The sequence below is a fragment of the Pristis pectinata genome, chromosome 3, assembly GCF_009764475.1.
Source record: "Pristis pectinata isolate sPriPec2 chromosome 3, sPriPec2.1.pri, whole genome shotgun sequence".
Lineage (NCBI taxonomy): Eukaryota > Metazoa > Chordata > Chondrichthyes > Rhinopristiformes > Pristidae > Pristis > Pristis pectinata.
In genome coordinates this window covers 31,180,313-31,205,552 of record NC_067407.1, presented here as the reverse complement: position 1 = coordinate 31,205,552, position 25,240 = coordinate 31,180,313, and the positions used below count along the sequence as shown (strand labels likewise).

The 25,240-nt window shown below is 40.0% G+C and overlaps 1 protein-coding gene across 1 annotated transcript in view; it reads right to left on the bottom strand.

Annotated features, from left to right (window-relative positions):
• Window positions 1-2,771: 2,771 nt before the first annotated feature.
• LOC127568353 (ras-related protein Rab-3C-like) overlaps window positions 2,772-25,240 on the bottom strand; it is a 102,475-nt gene continuing 80,006 nt past the window's right edge. Inside the window, exons 4-5 of the mRNA XM_052011998.1 lie at window positions 17,553-17,677; window positions 2,772-3,044 (exon numbers count right to left, since the gene is read on the bottom strand). Of these exons, the coding sequence (XP_051867958.1) occupies window positions 2,857-3,044; window positions 17,553-17,677 (313 nt within the window). The 3' untranslated portion in view covers window positions 2,772-2,856. The remainder of the gene's footprint in view (window positions 3,045-17,552; window positions 17,678-25,240) is intronic.

Genomic DNA, 25,240 nt, shown 5'->3' with positions numbered 1-25,240 from the left:
GACTACCTACCCTATCTGTGCCTCTCATAATCTTATAAACTTCTATCAGGTCAACCCTCAGCTTCCAAAGCTCCAGAGGATGCACTCCAAGTTTGTCCAACCTCTCCTTGTAGCTAACTGGACACAGTTATTGCTCCTTCTGATCCGGCCATCTCAAATATAACAAATTATACTGAAATATGTGTGAAAATTAAGTACATTTAAGTTGGGCTATCCAACAACGAGAAGTCCATTCCAATATGAAACAGACATTTTCCTTTGTCAGAAAGTCTTAGGAGAAACCTTACCAGTTTTCATAAACAAACAGAAAAAGATGGAAGAATTTGTCTTCCAAATGTCAGCATTCAGTGCAATTACTTGAGAAATATGTAGTGCAGAATGCCTGCAGAGTATAATTCCGATGAGTATATTTACAAGTGGTGTGTTTCCGGTCGAGACCCTGCATTAGGACTGCACCTTCAATGGACTATTCAATTATAATGGCTATCCATATTTCTTATATTATAACAGCAACCATACTTGAGAAGTACTCCCTCAGCTGGAAAGGACGATAGGAAATCTAGAGGCTGTGAAAATTGCCATATAAATGCATTTTTTTCTCATTTCCTACTTTGCAACATTCCCCCTTAAATTTGTCCTTATTTTTACATAATTATTTCTCTCCTTCCGGGGTAGATACACCTGCATTTTTGCATCTACAATTGCAACTAATTATGCAAATAATGTTAGTCTGGAAAACTGAATGCTATTAGCAAGAGATTCTTCAAGCAGCACTAATCAAAGTGGAGGTAATTTTCACCTGAAAATGAAAATTACTCTCTTAGTCCAAATTACTCTATTACTGTCGCATCAATCTCCCATCTTATTTTTCTATTTTCCTAATCAGTTTCCAGCTCTAACATGGGAAAGCATCTTGAGATTATTCTGTAATGTATGAGACTTTATGTGGAGACAGACTATTTTTGTTATCGGTTTTGTAGATAGTAGCAGTTCGATATCATAACAATATGAGAAACCTTAGCAGACCACCCAGCCATTTTAGCTTACTCCACTATTCCATGGTATGTCGCTGATCCTGTGCCTCATCCATTTTGCTGCCCAATCCCCATATCCTCTGATTCCTTTACTGAATGAAAAATGATTGATTTCAGCCTTGAGTATACCCAACAACTGAACATCCACAGCCCTCTAATGTAAAGAAGTCCAACAATTTACAATCTTTAGCATAAAGAAAGTTCAAAGTATCTCAATCCCAAATAGCCACTACTTATTCCCTCTAGCCCCAGACTCGAAAGCTATTGGAAACAGCCTCACAGCATTTACTCCAGTACCTCTGGGAGTCTTGTACGTCACCTCCCATTTTTCTAACTTGAACTGAGTATAGACGAATGAAACCATACAGCATTGACTCCAAAGCAAGTATATTCTTCTTTAGATATGGGAACCAAAACTGCACAGAATACTCTGGGTGTGATCTCACAACAGTCCTGTACAATCTCAGCAAGAATTCTTTATTAATGTACACCAGTTCCCCCTTACACAAATAGCCAACATACAATTTGCCTTCCAAAACATATTGTAGAAGATCTTACAGTACAGAAAATGGGTGAGATTGAGGCAGAGAACTCAGAAAAATACCTGTTCTGAGACTTATTCCAATCTCACTCCTTGTTGACTTCCCTTCCTTGCTTGGTCTGAGAAATAGAGGGACGGATGTTGGGGAAACCGGATACTGAAACACGAGTTATTACTCCTCTTACCAATTATATTACTACTGCACCAGTGCTTATGCCAGGAAGTGGGTTCTGAGATGCAGTGTTAACAGCCCCAAAGTACCTGCATAGAGGATGAGGAGTGACACACATTCCAACACTCCATTCCCACCACCACCACCCACCCACCATACCGCCCTTAATACTTTCCTGTTGAAGATGCCAGACTTAGCTAGTGTAGTTGGTTTGCTATTTAGCATTCTTCTGTCCTTTAATAGTGGTCCTTGTCTTTTTGGTATCACAGCAGTAACCCGCACCATTGCTGGGATTCAGGGGCTCTTGGCCATGGGAGCCCATCCTACGCCCTTGATGATGTCCAAAACAGGAAAATGGATCAAGGTTCCTGCAATATTAGTGGCAGATTCACAGACCATTACTTCAGAGAAGAGACACCTCACATGTCACAGATTGAGAACCTTTCCTGGTTTTCACGGTAAGACGAATGCAGATAGAAGTTTAATAAATTACAACTATGGAATTTTATCCAAGTAAAATTCACAAGAAGGGAAATTATAGCTGTGAAGTCCAATAATGGTCTTACTTTTCCAGAACAATTTTATTTTACTGTAATATTTCTTCCTTTTAGTTTATGTTTATCGTATTGTGGAAGCCAAATTAGCCAAAGGGATTCTTCTGACAACATTCCAACTGCTCCACCAAAATTTATTCATTTAATTCTGACAGGTTCCCTTTGAATTCATTGGTACTACCAGATTTACTCTTTCATAATACTTTCTTTACAACTTCCCTAGCTAAACCAAGTTACAGCAAGCACATAAACATTTAGCTGCAAGATCTTGATTTCCAATTCAGAAGGACTGAAATGGTTCAGTTTCAGAAACATCTACATCAGCATCAGTTAGTAATATACTAAGGTTCGTAATGCAGTTGAATGTTCACTTTGTGCAAAAGTACGTAACATTGAAACACATCTTAAAGAATAAATAAAATTTATTAGTTCTACTATCCACATAACATTGAATGAATTGGCATTTGGTTGCCTTCATAGCACATGCAACTATACAGAGAAACAGAAAGAAAAAAATAACAAGGAGAGGTCAGAGATCACCAAGATGAGAGGTCACTAGCAGGCGCAATTCTGCTGCATTGATGGTGGGTTGTCTGTCAGCCGTGTGTGCTTGCTGCCACTGCCCATTGATGGATCAGACTCCAGACTTTCTGACATTTTCTCACATATGATATCTACTAGACGTTCAAAGACCTGCTTGACATTGATGTTTTCTTTGGCACTGACCTCAAAAAACTCAAATCCTGTCAAAGAAAGAAACATACAAAGTGATTCATAAGCTTTTCTGCTGTATTCACTTCTTGTAACCTGGTGGGAAAATAGACAAGATCTACAAATATCATTCAGCATTTTGAGGAACACTCCATGTATCTTCAACTGCACCAAAGGGAAAATTAATTTCATTGCGGGTAAGGGTATGGTGGTGATTTTTGTGAGGAGATAAAGAAAGGAATCCCCTCCTTAAGGTTTAACACTATAGAGATTTTGATATCAGAATTAAAAGGTTGAACTTTCAGGGTAATCGGCTAAGACTCTTCTTCCTAGAGAAGTCTTTAACAGAAGTCTTTGAGAATGGGTTTAGTGGAGTAGACATGAAAATTTCGAGGATGTGTTTCCATTTTTTGGAAGACCAATTAATGAACTGATGAGAATGTTGCATTTGCTATCATAATATAGTAGCTGAAGCAAGTAACAAAATGTTTAAAGGAAGGATTGATATGTACATGTGGGAGACATGAAAATTACGATTTACCAATAGTGTTCAATGGAGTAAACAGTGTGGAAGAGGGCTAATGTGAAGCAAATACACCAGCACAATTCCTGTTGAATAGTCTGTGTGGTGCCATAATTCTATGAAAAACATGTCCAGCTTTTGTTTTCTTTCTAAATTTCCTGCTCCCCCCCCAACCCAACCCATAACCATGCATTGATCACAAGATCACAAGACAAAGGAGCAGAAGTAGGCCATTCAGCCCATCGAGTCTGCTCCATGAGCTAAACTAATACTATTCCTACCTAGCCCCAATTTCTGGCCTTATCCCCATATCCCTTGATACCTTGACTAATTAGATACCTATCTATCTCCCCCTTAAATGCCTCCAATGATCGGGCCTCCACAGCTGTACGTGGCAAAGAATCCCATAATTTCACTATCCTCTGCTTCCAACTTTCAAATATTTTAACCTTTTTCCTTCAGTATCTCATTTTTATTTTTCTTTCATTGGTCCACACTTTTCTTGAAGGCAGTAATTCATGGCAGATATACGTCAAGGATAGCTATTCAGTCCCTAAGCCAGGTGACAATTCTACATCCTTGAACCTAGTGAGGTGTTTCTAAAGAAAGCAACCCAGCTGATCCTGACCCAAAATCACTCAATATCCATACAATTTTACAATGCAGCATTGGTTAAGTGATTGTCAAATAAAACCAGAAAATGAGAAAAAAAACAGAGTTAACATATAGAATAGTTCTGATGCAAGATCATCAACATGCACATAGAACATAGCACAGTACAGCACAGTAACAGGCTCTTTGGCCCACAATGTCTGTGCTAACCACAATGCCAAATTAAAACTAATCCCACCTGCCTGCACATGATCCATATCCCTCCATTCCCTGCCTGTTCATGCGTTTGTCTAATGCCTCTTAATATCCCTATCCTATCGGCTTCCACCACACCCCCTGGCAGAGCATTCCAGGCACCTACCACTCTCTGTGTTAAAAATTTTCCTTGCATATCTCCTTTAACCTTTGCCCCCTCTCATCTTAAAGCTATGTCCTCCTGTATTTGACATTTACACCCTAGGAAAAAGACTCTATTTACCCTATCTATGCCTCTCATTTTATATACTTCTATCAGGTGGCCCCTCAGCCTCCGACACTCCAGAGAAAATACCCCAAGTTTGTTCAACCTCTCCTTCTAGCTAATACTCTCTAATTCAGGCAACATCCTGCTGAACCTCTTCTGCAGCCTCTCCAAAGCCTCCACATCCTTCCTGTAATGCGGTGTCTAGAATTGAATGCAATACTCGCGATGCGGCCTAACCAATTTTTTATATACAGCTGCAACAAGACTTCCTGACTTTCATGCTCAGCAGCCGGATGGATGAAGGTAAGCATGCCATGCACCTTCTTTACCACCCTATCTACTTGTGTTACTACTTTCAGGGAGCTATGGACCTGCACCCCAAGACCCCTCTGCATATCAGTGCTGCTAAGGGTCTAACCACTTTCTGTATACTTTCCCCTTACATTTGACCTCCCAAAGTGCAATACCTAACACTTGTCCGGATTAAATTCCATCTGCCATTTTTCCGCCCTTATCTCCAACTTATCTATATCCTGCTGTATCCTTTGATAACCTTCTTCACTAGCCACAAGTCCACAAATTTTTGTGTTGTCTGCACACTTACTGATCAGCCCATCTACATTTTTGTCCAAATACAAACAACGGAGATCTCAGCACTGATCTCTGTGGAACACCACTGGTCATAAACCTCCTGTCAGAGAAACATCCCTCCATCACCAATCCAATCTACCAAATTACTGTGGATCCCATGTGTCTTAATCTTCTGGATCAGCCTACCATGAGAGACCTTATTGAATGCCTTACTAACATCCATGTAGACAATATCCAATGCCCCACCCTCATCAATCATCTTTGTCACCTCCTCAGAAATACTCAGTCAAGTTCATAAGACATGACTTCCTCTGCACAAAGCCATGCTGACTATCCCTAATAAACCCATGCTTTTCTAAATGCGAGTAAATCCTATCCCTACAAATCCTCCAATAGCTTCTCTACCACTGATGTAAGGCTCACTGGTCTATAATTTGCTGGATTATCCCTCCTGCACTTCTTAAACAAAGGAACAACATTGGCTCCTCTCCAATCCTCTGGGACCTCGCCTGTGGTTAAAGAAGATAAAAAGATCTCTGTTAGGCCCCAGTAATCTCCTCTCTTGCCTCTGTCAATAACCTGGGATAGATCCCATCAGGCTCTTAATGTTCCACCTTAATGCTCTTCAAGAGACCCAACATCTTCTCCTTCTCAATATCAATATCTAGAATATTAGCAAACCCACACTGTTCTCACTCTTCTCCATGACTTTCTCCTTGGTGAATATCGATGCAACATACTCATTCAGTACCTCACCCACTTCCTCTGGCTCCAGGCATAAATTCCCTCATTCGTCCTTAAGTGGTCTTACCCTCTCCTTCGTTATCTTCTTGGTTTTAATGTATGTATAAAATGCATTAGGATTTTCCTTAATCCTGCTCACCAAGGACATTTCATGCCCCTTTTTGGCCCTCCTGATTCCCTGTTTGAGTTATTTCCCTCTTTATATTCTTTAAGGGCCCTGTTTAATTTCAGCTTCCTAAACCTTACAAATGCTTTCTTTTTCTTTTTGACTGAATTTACAATACCTCTCATCATCCAATGTTCCCAAACTCTGCCTTTCTTGAGCAACGAACACAAAATGCTGGAGAAACTCAGTAGGTCAGGCAGCATCTCTGGAGGGAAATGAACAGTTTTGGGCCGAGACCCTTCATCAGGACTCTGTGGAAATCAGTGGGTTTGTAAAAGCTGTCAGTAGATAATCTGTCTCCGGAGATGGAGACAGAAAGATCAAGAAAGGGGAGAGAGGTGTCGGAGATGGACCAAGTGAATTTGAGGGCAGGATGGAAGTTGGAGGCTAAGTTGATGAAATTGACAAGCTCAGCATGGGTGCAGGAAGCAGCACCAATGCAGCCATCAATGTAGCGGAGAAAGAGTTGGGGAGTGTTACTGATGTAGGCTTGGAACATGGACTGTTCCATGTAGCCGATGAAAAGACAGGCATAGCTGGGCACATGCAAGTACCCATGGCTACACCTTTGATCTGGAGAAAGTGGGAAGAACCAAACGAGAATTTTTTGAGGGTGAGTACCAGTTCTGCCAGATAGAGGAGGATGACGCTGGAGGAGTCTGTTGTCAGGAAAGAAGCAGAGAGCCTTGGGGCCTTCCTGATGGGGGATGGAAGTGTACAGGGACTGGACGTCCATGGTGAAAGTGAGGCAGTCAGGGCTGAGGAACTGAGAGTTATCAAAGTGATTGAGAGGATGTGAAGTGTGTTACGGACTCAGTGAAAGTCCCTTTGAGATAGAGAGTGTGTGTGTATGTGTGTGTGGGGCGTGCTTACGTCAATAGAAGATAAAGGACGTAATGACGTTGTTGAAGAAGTCAGAATAAGAAGGAGAGAGAGAGAGAAGGGAGAGAGACACCAGCCTGCTTGTTTTCTCTATCGATGGATGAGAAACAATAACTGTGTTTGCCACTGAAATCCATGTATGGAAGTTGGAAGTAATCCGGTGGAGTTCACTTTGTTGCTGACCTGTAGAAGGAAACAGGTATTTGTGTGTGGACGACCACGGTTCGGATGCTTTTCGGGGTGAGGAAGTCACTACTGAGTAAACACTGAAGTGTCGTTTGGGTTCCATCGTGGAACATTTGGATTTTGTATGTACTCTCTCTATGTTTTTCTACATCTACATCTTATCTTCAGACAACGGTGGTTGTTGAAGAAGCCCTTGCTCATGTTTCACCTTATGGCTTGCGGAACTGAACTTTAAGAACCATTCTGGAACTGGGAGTTTTGGACTTTGTCACACACACACACGACGAGTTTAGTTTTGGGGTTAACGTTCAAGGTTTAACATTTTTGAATTCTAACATACTAACATTTTTACTTTTATTTTACGTATTATCATAAGTAGTGATTAATAAAATAGTTTTTAACACTGAATCATGCTCAGTGTGTTTCTTTTGTTGCTGGTTTGTGACAAAATTGGGGGCTTGTCCGGGATAGTTCCCAAGGTTAACGAGATTCGTCCGGGATCCAACCCAAAGGTTAACGAGTGTCTTCTGGGATCGTTCCCCAGATTGACGAGATTTGTTCGGGATTCAATCCAAAGATTTTTGAGGGAGGTCTGATAAATTCTTTTTAATTGGCTTGTGTGTGTGGTAACCAGCAGCAATGGATATTAAGGCATTTTTGGAGTCACCAACCCAAAAGGGATTGGAGGTGGCGAAAAAGGATGATTTGATAAAGATTGCTACAAGGCTAAACCTTACAGAAGTAAAGCAGTCTATGAGAAAGGCAGATATTCAGAGACTGATAGCTGGCCATTATGTGGAAAAGAAGGTGTTTGAGAAGGAAGTGTTAAAACAGTTTCCTGGCAGTGAAATAGCAATTTCTGAGGCACAGGTGCAGCTGGCAAAGATAGAGGCTGAACGAGAGCAAAATAAATTAGAAGCTGAACGAGAGCAAAAGAAATTAGAGGCTGAACGAGAACAGACCCAGTTAAAGATAGAGGCCGAATGAGAACAAACCCAGTTAAAGATAGAGGCTGAACGAAAACAAAAGAAATTAGAGGCCGAACAAAAGATAACTCAGATGAAGATAGAGGCTGATCTAGCAATGAAGCAGATGGAATTGAAGAGGATGGAGCTGGATAGTGAGGAAAAGGAGAAACAGAGGCAGCATGAGTTACAAATGAAGCGCAGGAGTTTGGAATCTGATTCTGAAGATGGTTTTTCAGCCAGCAGGGAAGTTCGATTAGTCCCTCCGTTTGAGGAAGATCAGGTTGATCAGTATTTCCAACATTTTGAAAAGGTTGCTGTGAGTTCAAACTGGCCAAGGAAAGGATGGACTCTTATGGTACAGAGTGTGATTAAAGGTAAAGCACAAAAAGCTTATTCTGCTTTGTCTGCTGAGGATGCAGCTGATTATACCAAGGTAAAACAAACTATTTTGAAGGCCTATGAATTGGTCCCTGAGGCTTATAGACAAAAATTCAGAGATTTGAGGAAATCTGCAGATCAGACTTATATGGAATTTGCCAATGGAAAGAGAATATGTTTTGAACGATGGTACATGGCTAAAAATGTAGATGGGGATTTTGATAAATTGAAAGAATTGATACTGGTGGAGGACTTTAAAAGATGTGTTCCAGCTGAATTAACAAGATATTTAAATGAAAAGGCAGTGGAAACTTTACAAGAAACTGCTAGGTTGGCAGATGATTATGCTTTAACCCATAAATCCAAATGGGGACAACCTAAAACCTTTCAAAAGAGTTACAAGGACAATCCAGGTAAACCGGAGATTAAATTGGGAGGTAATCAAAAAGGAAAAGATGAAAAGAAGCCAGGGCTGGAGAAACCTGTTGAGCGTACTTGTTATTACTGTAGGAAGCCTGGCCATGTGATATCTAATTGTGCCCTTTTGAAGAAAAAGAAGGAAGCTGTGCCCAATGCTTGCTTTCAGGCAATTAAAAATCAAAAAGGTTTAGGAGATGCTGTTAAAGATCAGTCCTTGCAAGAGGTAAAAGCGGAAAAGTTGGAGGAGGTGAGAAAAGAATTCCGTTCGTATGTATCAGAGGGTTTTGTTTCACTGAATGATGAGTCACCCCAGGTGCCAGTGAAAATTCTTAGAGATACTGGGGCTAGTCAATCTCTCTTGCTGGACAGTGTTTTAAATTTTGGAGAAGAAAGTGACACTGGTGAAGTAAATCTAGTACGAGGCGTTACAGGTGACACCATGTCTGTCCCTTTTCACAGGGTGATTTTAAAGTCAAAGTTCGTAGAAGGACCAGTCGAGATAGGGATAAGACCTAGTTTGCCAGTGGAAGGAGTTTCTTTGTTATTGGGAAATGACCTTGCAGATGGAGAAATTGTTCCTGTGGTACGGTTAACAACCAAACCAAGGATTGATGAGTCTGAGAATGATCCAGATGTTTACCCATCATGTGCAGTGACTCGAGCTAGAGCTAAAGAATTAGCCAAGACAGACAGTCCGGTGCAGTCTGATGTGGTTCCTTGTGACAGTCCTAATCAGGAAGAAAATTATGATGCTTTATCTGAGACTTTTCTGTCTTCACTGGAGGATCAACATCCTTATAGTGAGCCTGAATTTAAAGATTTGTCTTTGTCGAGGAAGGATTTTATGGTGGAACAGACAAAGGACCCTGAGTTGACAGAATTGAAAGAAAAAGCTCTCTCATGTGAGGAGATTGAAAAAGTGCCAACTGGATACTATGTCAAAAATGGAGTGTTAATGAGGAAATGGAGACCTCCTCATGTTCCTGTTACTGAGGAATGGGAAGTTATTCATCAGGTTGTTGTTCCAAAAGTTTATAGGGATGAAATTTTAAACCTGGCCCATAGTATGCCTTTGGGTGGTCATTTTGCTGTGAATAAAACTGTAGGGAAGATCTTGAAACAATTCTATTGGCCTGGTTTGAGAAAAGATGTGGTGATGTTTTGTCGAACCTGCCACACATGTTAGATGGTAGGTAAACCAAATCAAAAACCCCCTGTGGCTCCTTTGAAGCCAATTCCTGCTTTTGGGGAGCCCTTTTCGAAGGTGATTGTGGACTGTGTTGGTCCATTACCAAAGTCTAAGACTGGAAATCAGTATTTGTTAACCATCATGTGTGCCACTTCTAGATTTCCAGAGGCAATACCCCTTAGAAATATTAAGGCCAAGATGGTGTCAAAGGCTCTTTTAAAATTTTTTACCTTGTTTGGTTTGCCAAAAGAAATCCAATCTGATCAAGGTAGTAATTTTATGTCAAAAATTTTTCAACAAATAGTCTATGAGCTGGGAGCAAAGCAGATTGTATCATCTGCATATCACCCAGAATCTCAAGGAGCTCTGGAGAGATTTCATTCTACTCTCAAAAATATGCTGAAGACTTATTGCTTTGAAAACACAAAGGATTGGGACGAAGGTATCCATTTACTTTTGTTTGCCGTTAGAGAATCAATTCAGGAGTCAATAGGATTTAGTCCGTTTGAGCTTGTATTTGGACATAGGGTGAGAGGACCTTTGGAGTTGTTAAGAGAGCAATGGGTTAATGAGGAAGTTCACTTGAGTCTGTTGGACTATGTCCAAAAATTTGAAACTCGGTTGGAGAGAGTCTGCCAGCTAGCGAGAGAGAATTTGAAAACCAGCCAGATAAGAATGAAGACATATTTTGATAAACGTGCTCGGCCTAGGACATTCGCAGTGGGGCAAAAGGTGTTGGTATTTTTCCCTAGCCAAAATAATCCCTTGCAATCTCGTTTTTCTGGACCCTATGTTATTGAATCTCGAGTGACTGATCTAACATATATAATCAAAACACCAGATAGACGCAAGAAAACACAACTCTGTCATGTAAACATGCTAAAACCTTATTATGAGAGGGATTCAGTTGTGGCCTTGGTGGATGATGTAAAGGTTGTTTCTAGAATGCCTGATGTTGATGTTGAGGAAGGCCAATTTAGACCAAATATTGTTCCATCGAAACTAAAAAACCAAAATATCCTGGAGAACCTTGAAACGAAGTTGGACCATTTACAAGTTTCACAAAAACAACAGATGAGAGAATTAATTTTAAAATTTAAAAATCTGTTCCCAGATGTTCCAAACAGAACATCGATAATTACCCATGATGTTGATGTTGGGGATGCAAAACCAATCAAACAACACCCATATCGAATGAATGTGGAAAAAAGTAAACTTGTTGATCAGGAAATAAAATACATGTTGGAAAATGATATTATTAGACATTCTACTTCAAATTGGAGTTCACCCTGTGTTATTGTACCTAAACCTGATGGAACTGTTAGATTTTGCACAGATTACAGGAAAGTGAATGCTGTAACGAAGTCAGATGCTTACCCTATTCCTAGGGTGGATGATTGCATAGACAGAGTGGGAAAGGCAAAATTTCTTACAAAGATTGACCTATTAAAAGGGTACTGGTGTGTTCCATTAACAGATAGAGGAAAGGAGATTTCAGCCTTTGTAACCCCTTCTGGATTGTATGAATACAATGTTTTGCCATTTGGAATGAAAAATGCTCCGGCAACATTTCAACGAATGATTAATTCAGTGATTCATGGGTTAAAACATACAGATGCCTACATTGATGACTTAGTGACTGGGAATGATACTTGGGAAGATCACATCTCTGCGTTAGAAAGGTTGTTTGAAAGACTTTCCAAGGCTAACCTTACAGTTAACTTGGCTAAAAGTGAATTTGGCCATGCCACTGTGATGTATCTTGGTTATGTTGTAGGTCAAGGCAAGCAAGCTCCTGTTCAGGCAAAAGTTCAAGCAATATCTGAGTTCCCTATTCCCACAGGTAGGAGGACTGTTAGAAGATTTTTGGGAATGGTTGGATATTATCGAAAATTTTGTAAAAATTTTGCTGATATTACTCTTCCCCTAACTAATCTTCTGAAGAAGGGAGTAAAGTTTGTTTGGACAGATTCTTGTCAAGAAACATTTGAGAAGCTGAAAGCCATTTTATGCTACCATCCTGTGCTCAAAACACCTGACTTTGAAAAGCCATTTTCATTAGCAGTAGATGCCAGTGATGAAGCTGCAGGAGCTGTGTTGTTGCAGAAGGGTGACCTTGATGATATTGACCATCCTGTAGCTTACTTTTCAAAGAAATTTAATGAGCATCAAAAGAATTATTCCACCATAGAGAAAGAATTACTGTCGCTTGTTTTAGCCTTGCAACATTTCAGTGTATATGTTTGCACCGCTCAGAAACCATTGACTGTATATACAGATCATAACCCATTGGTGTTTCTGAGCTGAGTCAAAAACAAGAACAGAAGGCTGTTAAATTGGAGTTTAATTTTGCAAGAGTTTGATCTCATGATAACTCACATTAAAGGCAAAGATAATGTGATTGCTGATTGTCTTTCTCGATGTTAAATGGGAAACATGTATCTGTACTAATCTGATAGTCTGTAGTTGTGTAGCATGATAATTATTAACATTACTAACTGTATGCGCGGTTAAAATTTTCTTGGGAAAATTTTTTTTTTAGGTGGGAGGTGTTACGGACTCAGTGAAAGTCCCTTTGAGATAGAGAGTGTGTGTGTATGTGTGTGTGGGGCGTGCTTACGTCAATAGAAGATAAAGGACATAATGACGTTGTTGAAGAAGTCAGAATAAGAAGGAGAGAGAGAGAGAAGGGAGAGAGACACCAGCCTGCTTGTTTTCTCTATCGATGGATGAGAAACAATAACTGTGTTTGCCACTGAAATCCATGTATGGAAGTTGGAAGTAATCCGGTGGAGTTCACTTTGTTGCTGACCTGTAGAAGGAAACAGGTATTTGTGTGTGGACGACCACGGTTCGGATGCTTTTCGGGGTGAGGAAGTCACTACTGAGTAAACACTGAAGTGTCGTTTGGGTTCCATCGTGGAACATTTGGATTTTGTATGTACTCTCTCTATGTTTTTCTACATCTACATCTTATCTTCAGACAACGGTGGTTGTTGAAGAAGCCCTTGCTCATGTTTCACCTTATGGCTTGCGGAACTGAACTTTAAGAACCATTCTGGAACTGGGAGTTTTGGACTTTGTCACACACACACACGACGAGTTTAGTTTTGGGGTTAACGTTCAAGGTTTAACATTTTTGAATTCTAACATACTAACATTTTTACTTTTATTTTACGTATTATCATAAGTTGTGATTAATAAAATAGTTTTTAACACTGAATCATGCTCAGTGTGTTTCTTTTGTTGCTGGTTTGTGACAAGTGTCATGGATGTAGGTGGGAAGGGATTGAACCAAGGGGGGACAAAATGGAGTCGAGATATGAGGACACGAGTTCAGTGTGTCTGCCTATTTTGTCCTTCTTCCACACAGGAACATGTTGGTCCTGGTTTCTGACCAGCTCACCTTTTAACGACTCTCATATGTCAGATGTGAATTTACCCAGTAACAGCTACTCCCAATCTACTCTCCCCAGCTCCTGCCTAAAAATGTTTTATAATTTACCTTCCCCCAATTTAGCACTTTCCCCTGAGGTCCAGTCCTATCTCTATCCATCACGATCTCAAAACTTGAGGAGTTGTGATACTCTCCCATTGAAACCCTCTTGGATGCACCTAAGAAATTCTGCCCCATCTAAGCTTCTTGCACTAAGTGAGTCCAGTCAATATTGGGGAAATTAAAGTCACCCACTCCAATAACCCTGTTGCTTTTACATCTTTCCATAATCTGCCCACATATCTGTTCCTTTATCTCCTGCTCGCTATTGGGAGGCCTATAGTATAGCCCCATCGTAGTGATAGCACCTTTCTTATTTTTGAGCTGTACCCATATTGCCTCACTGGATGAGCCCTCCATTATGTCCCGAGTGTAGCTGTGACATTCTCGCTAATCAGTAATGCAACTCTCCCACCTCTTTTACATCAAAACCCTGGAACATTGAGCTGCCAGTGCTGCCCCTCTCCGATCACGTCTCAGTAATGGCCATGACATCATTGTTACATGCACTAATCCAGGCTTTAAGTTCAACTGCCTTACCCATAATACTCCCTGCATTGAAATAAACACACTTCAGCATATTAGTCCCATCCACTAACCTTGCCTTGCCTGTCCTTCCCTTCAGACTGATGTGACCTAACCCCTAACTTCCCCTTAATCTCTATATTTGCTGACCTGCTGCTTTGGTTCCCACCTCTGCCATGCTTGTTTAAACTCTCCTGAGTGGCACGAGCAAACCTCCCTGCAAGGATATTGATGCCCCTCCAGTTTAGGTGCAACCCCTCCATCTTGTACAGGTTCTGCCTGCCCTGGAAGAGAGCCCAATGATCCATGTACCTGAAGCCCTCCCCCCCGCATCAGCTCCTTAGTTTCATTCAACTGTACTATCTTCCTATTTCTTGCCTTGCCAGCACCTGGCACAGGGAGTAACCCTGAGATTACAACCCTAGAGCTTAAAATTCACTCAGCTTTTCCCTGTCCTGCTACCTGACTTGTCGAACGTTTCAGCATTCTCTCTTATTTCAGATTTGTAGCAACTGCTGTGTTCTGCACCTTACAGTTTCAGCACTGTTTATTTGTTTTCTTCTCTTTCCTCTGTCCTCATTTAACTCTTTTATTTACAGCACTTCCAGGCAGATTAATGTTGATTAACAGGTCTGCACCACCCTCCTTTCAGATGGCTTCAACACCACCTGTGCCAAATGGTTTCTTTTGGTTTCCACCCTCTCACAGACAATCTCTTTGTTCTCCCCACCCTTGCCACCAAATTAAAACACATTTATTCCTCAGTTTCCCCATTTCTGATGAAAGGTCATCAATCTTAAATGTTTTCATCTGCATAGGCAGTGCTTGACCTGACTATTTTCAACATTTTGTGTTTTAACTTCGGATTTCCATTATCAATAATTTTTTTGTCTTTAGATCAGTGCATTGTGATCAGAAGCAGAATCTTTTCTTTTGCTCTTTGAGGCTAAATGCTGTAAAGTCAGGACTGCCAAGAGGACCAATGTCCTCAAGGGGAAGTTTGCTAGTGTTATTGTTGATAGTGGTTGTGGGGGGTGGGAACAGAAGAGTGCAGGATAAGGTTTAAAAGCAAAGGGGTTGGCACAGGATAATAACATTAAAAAAGAGAAAGAGGTGTCAAAGGGATTTGAAAAGATAAATAATGGCAAGAAATAAACCAATTTTAGGAAAGACAAGTCTGAGAGAGGGTTCAAGAATTGTGTGATGAGTCAGATATTGCAGCTCTGGGATCTAGATCATCCCAATCTGACAGGGAAGTTATTTGAAGTTATAGTTAATGTACAGTGGCCACATGTCAAAACATTATATCACTTTTACAAATGAAAATGTATATAGAATCATAGAATTCTTGAATGAAAAGTTACTCAATTTTTACGTATTACTGACCTTGGTGAGGCAGTCCTCACACAATTTTGCACTAAAAAAAAGTTTTTTGGCTCCTTTTTGTTCATTTGATGACACTTTTAAATGTCTGCAAATTAGTTACCAGCTATTCTCTATTATTTCATCGAAAGACCACCACAAGTATAGCATATTTATTTATTTACACATTTTCACTTTTACTTATGTACTGTGCTGTAAGGGTAGTGGATGACTAAAAACAGAATTAATAAGCAGATGGTCCAACTATAATTATGCATGAAAAAGATGCTGAAGTTAAGAAACGTTTAAGAGGATAATGTATGTTTCTGCAAATCATTGCACTAAAGTTGTTCTACATTTTCTGTCATCACATACAAACATGTATCAAAGTAACAAATTAAGGCAACATTAATTGGAAACTAATCATTCCGACGAAGGTGTGTACATTGAAGATAAGGTTTCAAAGGCATGATACTAAAATTTACAGAGGACATTGAAGTCCTCATCGAAAGCATAGGTTAAAATTAGAATAAATATTTATGTGACAGAAATATTGGCAATAAATCTATACTGACTATCTGTAGGCAATCTCTGTTGCAACGGTAGTGAATTATTTTATTTATGGGAGTCTTCTACAATAAAGCAAATTGATATTTATGTTTGTTATGTTCATAAAAATAAATTCCCTCACAGCCCTGCAATTCCTCTGCACTGCATCATTTTAGTGCCATTTTCATGTGCACAAAAACATTCTTTAACTTTCTCTTAGCATTAATGCAATGGAAGTCATTGCTAACTACTTACAAAATAGCTGTCACTAACACAGACCAGGAGACATGCCTGTTGGAGTACAAAATCATAGTTCTAATTTATCTGCATTTGAGTTTTTCCTTTATAGTCCAAATATCAAATAGGTGCCATAAATATGAAAATTATAGTTCCTTAATATTTGTACTCATCAAGGAGTGAAGTACTTTCACCTTTGATACATGCATTAGTGGTGAATTCTATACTTGTCCAGAAAATGTACAGCCGCCTTCAAATAACATCTCAAATGCATGAGTGTGATTTTTCTTCCTCACATCACCCATTTCTGTTATTTCCTTTCACAATTATAAGTTGTTACTAAATAAAATTAAGGACTGGCACCTGTTCAGGTTGGTTTTTGTTTCACCTTAAGATCCACTTAGCCATCAGAAACCAAAATTCATGCCTTCAGTACAATCTAGATCTAAATTCAGAATTCAGAGGTAAAGAGCACAATTTCTAATAAACTACAGGCAAAATATTCCTAAAATAACTTACTGTTTATTAATGTTAATGTTTCGTTATTGCTGAACACAACTAATTTAAATTTTAAGGCATTAATAAAATGCTAACAGTTATCTTACTAAACCATTCAAAAGCACATCACTGTAAACCATGGAGGATTTAGGATTTGAAAGAATGGATATTCCTCCAAATCATGCATCATCCTGATATGGAAATTTATCACTGGTATTTCATCATTGCTGGATCTAAATCCCAGAACTCCCTACCCAATAGCACTATTGGAGTACCTTTACAGAAGTAAGATTAGATTTAAGATTTCTTTATTAGTCACATGTACATCGAAACACACAGTGAAATGCATCTTTGTGTAGAAAGTTCTGGGGGACAGCCCATAAGTGTCGCCACACTTCCGGTGCCAACATAGCATGCCCACAACTTCCTAACCCGTACGTCTTTGGAATGTGGGAGGAAAATGGAGCACCCGGAGGAAACCCAACAGTCACAGGGAGAACGTGCAAACTCTTTACAGACAGCAGCCGGAATTGAACCCGGGTCGCTGGCGCTGTAATAGCATTATGCTGAAGCAGTTCAAGATGATGGCTCATCATCACCTTCGCAAGGGCAGTTAGGGACGGGCAGTAAATGCTGGCCTTGCAGGCATTGTCCAGGTCCAAAAAGTGAATACAAAGAAAGAGAATTAGAATTATTAACATTATTGAATTATATTATATAATTACTATTATGAAAAATAGCAATCACCTACCCAGCTGCTCAGCCAGATGCTTTCCCTTTTCAGCAGGAATTACACGTTCATCTTGCATGTCACACTTATTTCCAGCGAGGATGACTTGTGCATTATCCCATGAGTAGGTTTTGATTTGGGTTGCCCTGTTTCAAAAGTAATGGAAATTAGCAGAGATTTGCAGGGATATTCTCCAAAAACATGTGTATGAAATATATTTCAGCAGCTAATCTAATATTTTTGGTGCAACATTTGTATATTGGACATCAGAGAAATGCGACAAAGATTTATTAAGAACTTGGGGCTTGTGGAGAGAAACACGGAATGAAAAATGACTTCACCGGAGATAATAAGGGATGAAGGGTCACGAAGAGAACAAGAAAAGCTAAGTAGAAAATTAATAGATATTGGAACATACTGAAAATCAAAAGAATTTATCCTTTCAATGATTATTGAATATATGATTCAATTGGCCTTTTCTCGTTTTATATTTTCTCAAGTTTTAATAATTGAGCCATCACCACGATGATAACAAGTAGTAAGACAAGATCTACAAATTTTCTTTTCAATTCTTTGTCTTCCTAAAGGCAGTGATTCATAGATTTGGGGTAATTCTTCACCACTGAATCTAAACAGTGTCAGAAGTGTAGAGGGGTTGATAGGTTAGTTCAATTCTGTGTTCACCTAATATCCATGTGAATACATTTTTAAGGAATGTCATAACTAACTCATCTAGACCTTTGTTAACTTCAGTGAATCTCATCGCAGACCTGGTAAAATTCATACCTACAACCCTCCATTAGCCAGAGCTCATCAGCAGCTCTACCAATGGCACATGGTAGAGCTGCTGCCTCACAGCTTCAGCGACCTGCATTCAGTCCTGCCCCTGGTGTGCAGGTGAGTAATACAATCTGAGGGGAGTGGAGAGAACAAAATGCCATTAGTGTAGGATTGGTGTAAATGGTTGCTTTATGGTTAACATTGACTCAGTGGGCCTTAGGGTCTGTGCCCATGCTCAATGATTCATTCAAAGATCTCAAGTTCCATTCATCTGTAATCCTTGTGTTCACAGTCCTTTAATGCCTTACTTGTAAAATTCACATCCTTGTTTTCAAATCCCTTCGTAAGTTTTCACCACTCATCTCTGTAACCACCTCCAGCCATACAATCCTCCAAAGTCTTTGCACTCCTCCAATTTTGGCCTTTTGTGCATCAGAATTTTCATCAGTCTACCAATGGTGATCATACTGCCAGTCCTAAGCTATGGAATTCTGATCCTAAACTATCTAACTCCTTCCTTCCCTCTCCTGCTCCCAAGCATTCAGCAGCATTTAAAAGCTACCAAAAATGAAATAAAGAATTGAGAAATGTTAAAAATTACTAATAAAACATATAAACACTTAATAACTTTTTTAAAAACTGCAGGCACAAATGATTAGAAATGTGTAACGTACCTTCCTCACAGCTACAAAACCCCCATTGAAATGAATGCTTGCACAGATTCTGGCGCAGGATCTAGGAGCAGATTCCCCAGTGTAAGCTCCAGTGGATCTTGGCAACTTGTGCTCCACCTCTGGACGGCACAGCAGCAGATGGCACTGTGAGATTTGCCAACTAGAATCAGTCAGCAAGTTCAAGACTTCTGCATGTGAGGATACATGCATTCAAATCCTGAACATGCTTAAATTTTTAAATATATAGCTTGCCGCAGAACTGTACAGATTTAACCTGTTCTTATATGCCTGGGCTCAATTCTGGCAAATTCAAGGTCAGTATCATTCAAAAAGCAGGCTGCTAGATTAAGACAACAAGGTACCTGAACAGCAGATCTGAACTTGTAATAGTCCTTTACAATTTTATCTTGAATCTCAATTCAGTAATAGGCCCAAAATATCAACATGAAAACACCAAAGATGTATCAAATAATCACTCAAATGGAAGCATTTTACTATCTGAGTTGGATAATTAAAATAAGGCTCTAGAACTTGAGCTGAAACACTGGATAAACCTGACCATCTAGTCTGACACTATATGCTGTTCTTTGCGTGAGATGTTAAACCACAACACTAACATCAGTCCAGGTGGATGCTAGACATTTATGGCACTTCTTGAAATTGAGCAGAAAGCCAGCTTTCCTGGTATAATGAGCAATGCCCCCTCCTCGATCAACAATATTGCAATTCACTCTGTCACTTCTTTTGGTAATTTTAACAAAATGTTAATAAATATGTATTCCTTTAAAAATTGCCAGTTACACACACAACAGAGGTTGTTTTTATGCCCAATTTTAAGGTTGGCTTAACTAGCTAAGGGACTATCAGAATGCAACCAGTGATACTTCATTGAATATTCATAACTTAATATTAAATGGTCTGTGTGTCTGAGCAAGCAGCATCTCTAGAGAGAGGTATAACAATCATGAATGACATTGCCACTTACATGGTGTCTTCCAACAATGAAACATTTGAGAGAACTTCATGCAACAAATTGCTTCTGAATTGCACGACAGGCAAATTCAGCAGCTTTGTAGTAAAATCTCACAAACAACAGTGCAAAAATGGTTGAGAGTGCTTATGATCGTAGTGGTTCAGGAAGGAGTTATAGACTTTGGATTGACAACAAAATGAACTATGTAGTTAAAAATATAGCTCTACACTGTTGATTCCACAACTCTGATCCACTTTAACAGGTTTATATGTGGGCTGTGTCTGTACTATCTTCAATGTAATGGCAAAAAGAAGCTGGACATTTCCCAACATAAAGGAAAAGAAAAATTTCTTGACAATATATATGGCACATAGGTCACAAAAATATGGAAGCTTTTAAGCAGTATAATGCTCCAACACATGAAAATAACAGGAAACATGATTTCAAAATATTTGTAATTCCAGAAAATATAGATTTTGGCATGTTTGACGACTCTCTGAATTTCTAGCGTGGTGTAGAAATCTGTTACATCAGCCACATGGGCCAAGGACTGATCCTTGGGGTACACCACTAGTTATAATTTTCCAGTCTGAAAAAGACCCATTTATTCCAACTGTCTTCCATGTGATAACCAGTCCTCAATCCATGTTAACCCCCAGTACCATGGGTTTTTATCATGTACACTGTCTTTTATGTGACACCTTGTTGATTGCCTTCTGGTAAAAAGTATTATTTTTCAAAATGTTTATTAATGTTGATAAAATGGTTACAAAAATATCAAACACTATATTTTATAAGCTAACTGAATGAATGTTAAGAAGAGCAGGAAGAGAAGGGAAGGAAATAAGAAAGAATTGATGAAATGTTTTAGGATATACTGGAAAAATACAAATCTGAAGGGGAGTCAATCATCTCAAGGAAACAAATGAAGTCAGACGTTATCGAGAAAGAAATCTGTAAAATTAACTGAAACTAAAGTTATAATTCCGGTAAATAAGATCTGTTGCTTCTGTGTGTGATTGCTATTCAAAGAGAATGAGAATATGAGTATAAGGGCACTTTATCTGAATGTCCATAGTATTCAAAACAAGATCAGTGAACCTGTGGCACAAATCAGAACAAAGGGGTATGATTTAGTGGCCATTACAGAAACATGGTTTCAAGGTGGAGATGAGTGGGAATTAAATACCCAAGGGTATCAGGTAATACTGAAGGATAGGCAGGAAGGTAAGGGAGGTGGGGTAGCACTCTTAATTAAGAATGAGATCAAGGCGATAGTGAGAGATGATATAAGATCTAGGGAGCAGAATGTTGAGTCCATCTGGGCAGAGATTAGGAATAGCAAAGGGAAAGAAAAATCACTGGTGGGAGTTGTCTGTGGGCCACCGAATAATATTGCAGTGGCACAGGCAATAAACCAAAAAATATTTGATGCATGTAAGAATGGAGTGGCAGTTGTCATGGGGGACTTTAACTTCCACATAGATTGGGCGAATCAAGTTGGTCGAGGCAGTCTTGAGGAGAATGCATCCGTATGGCTTTCTTGAGCAGCACATTAGTGAACCTACAAGGGAAAATGCTATCCTAGATCTGGTCCTGTGCAATGAGACAGGTAAAATTAACGATCTTGTGGTTATGGATCCTCTTGGAAAGAGTGATCATAGTATGACTGAATTTCTCATACAAATGGAGGGTGCAATAGTTCGATCTAAAACCAATGTATTATGCCTAAACAAGGGAGACTACGATGGGATGAGGGAGGAGTTGGCTGGCGTAGACTGGAAACGCAAGCTATATGGTGGGACAGTTGAGGAACCGTGGAAGACTTTCAAAGAGATTTTTCACGGTGCTCAATAGAAGTATATTCCAGTTAAAAGCAAGGACAATAAGGGTGGGGAGAGCCAGCCTTGGATAACTAAGGAAATAAAAGACAGTTTCAAGCTAAAAGCTCAGGCATACAAAGTCGCCAAAAGTAATGTGCAACTGGAAGATTGGGAAAACTTTAAAAAGCAACAAAGAACCACAAAGCAAGCTATAAGGAAAGGGAAGATAGATTATAAAAGTAAAGTAGCACAAAATATAAAAACAGATAGTAAAAGATTTTATAATTATATAAAGAAGAAAAGGGTGGCTATTGTGAACGTAGGTCACTTGGAAGATGAAAAGGGGGAATTAATATTGGGTAATGTGGAAATGGCTGAGGCCTTGAATGACTATTTTGTGTGGCTCTTCACAGTGGAGGACACATCTAACATGTCAAAGAGAGATGTTATGAATACGATGGGAGCTGAGGACCTTGATACAATCGCTGTCACTAAAGGAGTAGTGCTGAGCAAACTCGTGGGCCTAAAGGTAGACAAGTCCCCTGGTTCTAATGAGATGCATCCCAGGGTACTGAAAGAAATGGCGGAAGTTATAGTAGAGGTGTTTGTGATAATTTACCAAAATTATCTGGACTCTGGGCAGGTCCCGGCAGATTGGAAGACAGCAAATGTCATGCCACTGTTTAAAAAAATGAAGTAAGCAAAAGGCAGGTAACTATAGGCCAGTTAGCTTAATGTCCTGTAGTCGGGAAAATGCTTGAAGCTATTATTAAGGAAGAAATAGCGAGACATCTGGATAGAAGTGGTTCCATCAGGCAGACACAGCAGGGGTTCAGGAAGGACATGTCCTGTTTGACAAACTTACTGGAGTTCTTTGAGGATATAATGAGTGCAGTGGATAGAGGGGAACAGGTGGATGTTGTATACTTGGTTTCCAGAAGGTGTTCCATGAGGTGTTGCATAAAAGATTGATCCATAAGATAAAGATGCATGGAGTTGGGGATGATGTATTAGCATGGATAGAGGATTGGTTAACCAATAGAAGGCAGAGAGTTGGGATAAGTGGGTGTTTCTCTGGTTAACAATCAGTGGTAAGTGGTGTGCCGCAGGGGTCGGTGCTGGGCCCGTAATTGTTCATGATACACATTAATGATTTGGAAGAGGGGACCGAGTGTAATGTATCTAAGTTTGCTAATGACACTAAACCGAGTGTAAAAGCAAATTGTGCAGAGGATGCAGAGAGTCTGCAGAGAGCTATAGATAGGTTAAGTGAGTGGACAAGGGTCTGGCAGATGAAGTACAATATTGGTAAATGCGAGGTCATCCACTTTGGAAGGAAAAATAGAAGATCAGGTTATTATTTAAACGGTGAAACACTGCAGCATGCTGTTCTGTAGAGGGACTTGGGAGTGCTTGTGCATGAATTGCAAAAGGTTGGTTTGCGGATGCAACAGGTTATCAAGAAGGCAAATGGAATGTTAGCCTTCATCGCTAGAGGGATTGAATTTAAGAGCAGGGAGGTTATGCTGCAACTGCACAGGGTACTGGTGAGGCCTCAGTTCTGGTCTCCTTACTTGAGGAAAGATATACTGGCTTTGGAGGCAGTGCAGAGGAGGTTCACCAGGTTGATTCCAGAGATGAGGGGGTTAGCCTATGAGGAGAAATTGAGTCACCTGGGACTATACTCGCTGGAATTCAGAAGAATGAAAGGGGATCTTATAGAAACATATAAAATTATGAAAGGGATGGATAAGCTGGAGGCAGGAAGGTTGTTTCCACTGGTAGGTGAGACTAGAGCTGGGGACACAGCCTAAGGTTCGGGGGAAAAGATTTTGGACGGAGATGAGGAAAAACTGTTTTTCCCAGAGAGAAGTGAATCTGTGGAATTCTCTGCCCAGGGTGTCAGGCCTACTCCCATGGACACCTCCCAACCTGCACATGCCCAGCCTCCATCCAGCTAATAGGATTCATCTGCTGCTCGTTCCAGACTCATCACCTGCAGCTTATTTAACCCCAATTCTCATCCACAGTCCTTGTTCACTCATCAAACCAGTCAGACCCAAACCAGTTGCTCCTCGATATACTTTCCCTGCCTAAGGTTACCTTGTTGCCTGTGGTGTTTAGTTTCTATTCTCTCCTGTTTTGGGGCCCCTCGTGTCTTGTTATTTTGTGGTCTTTTATTAAAGTCATTATTCACTGCTAAGTTGTCTCTGCTGCTCTGGTTTTGGGTCAAGCCTCTTCCCAGTAGTGACACAGGGAAGCAGTGGAGGCTACCTCATTAAGTATATTTAAGACACAGTTAGATAGATTTTTGCATAGTAAGGGAATTAAGGGTTATGGGGAAAAGGCAGGTAGGTGGATCTGAGTCCACAGCCAGATCAGCCATGATCTTATTGAATGGGGGAGCAGACTCAACGGGCCAGATGGCCTACCCCTGTTCCTATGTCTTATGTTCTTATTACTGTGGATGGAGGACGTGACAGTAGTTTATATCTGATCTTCTGAGGTTAGCCTGACTACAGCACAAAAGTTGACACAAATATCCAAAGCAAATTCTGGCTCTCAGCAGTTATGTTTTTCATTATCCATGAGAAATGCCATCATAAAGTAAATAACTTCTCAGGCAGGATGTCCAGCAAACAATTATTATGCATAAACTTATTTTCATTCAGTTTGTTATGAAGTAGAGAGAATTAGTCAGAGCATATATAGATAAAATATGAATAAGGTAAATAGAATTATGTCACAGATCATCTGTTTTTTCAGTGCATGCCAGAACAGGTTCAAGAGCCTAAATTCTGTTCCTATGTTCCTGTATTCACTCTGCAGTTTAGCTGCCATTTCCAGCCAGGCCTACTGCTCTGTCACTTCTAAAATGGCCAAAAAAGCCAGACTCCCAGTGCCAGAGCCAGTAGGAAACCAGAGGTGGCATCTGCCTCATCAAAGTCAGTGTTGAAGAATCACTTCACTTCACTCCCAGAAGCATCTATCAACTACCTTTGGCCCCCAGTTTTGGCCTATGAGACTCTAAACTTTGCTACCACCTTGCTCACTATATTGGCATTGCCCTGCCTCTGGCTCATACTTCTTATCAAATCAGATTAAGCTCAGTTAACCCTAACTAGCTGTCCAAACTAAAGCCCCCCGTATGCAAGAAAAGATCAGAAAAAAATGAGCTGTTAAGAAAACTTTCTCTCTAACTATGTTTTTTGGAAAAGACTTCCAGTGTGAATGACTTTGTAATAAAACCTTATGCATTTCTTTTATTACATTATATTCTTTATGCTGCCACTTTCCTTTTGTATTTTTGTCTCTTGGTGTCCAATGGTCCAGTTTCCACAACCTTCTTCCAGAGATCCAAGAGTGTGTAGGGAGGACACATTAATTAAGTTGATCCAGCTTGTGTGCAATCCCACAGCCATTTCAGACTCCAGGGTATATAAGATGTGCTACATTTTG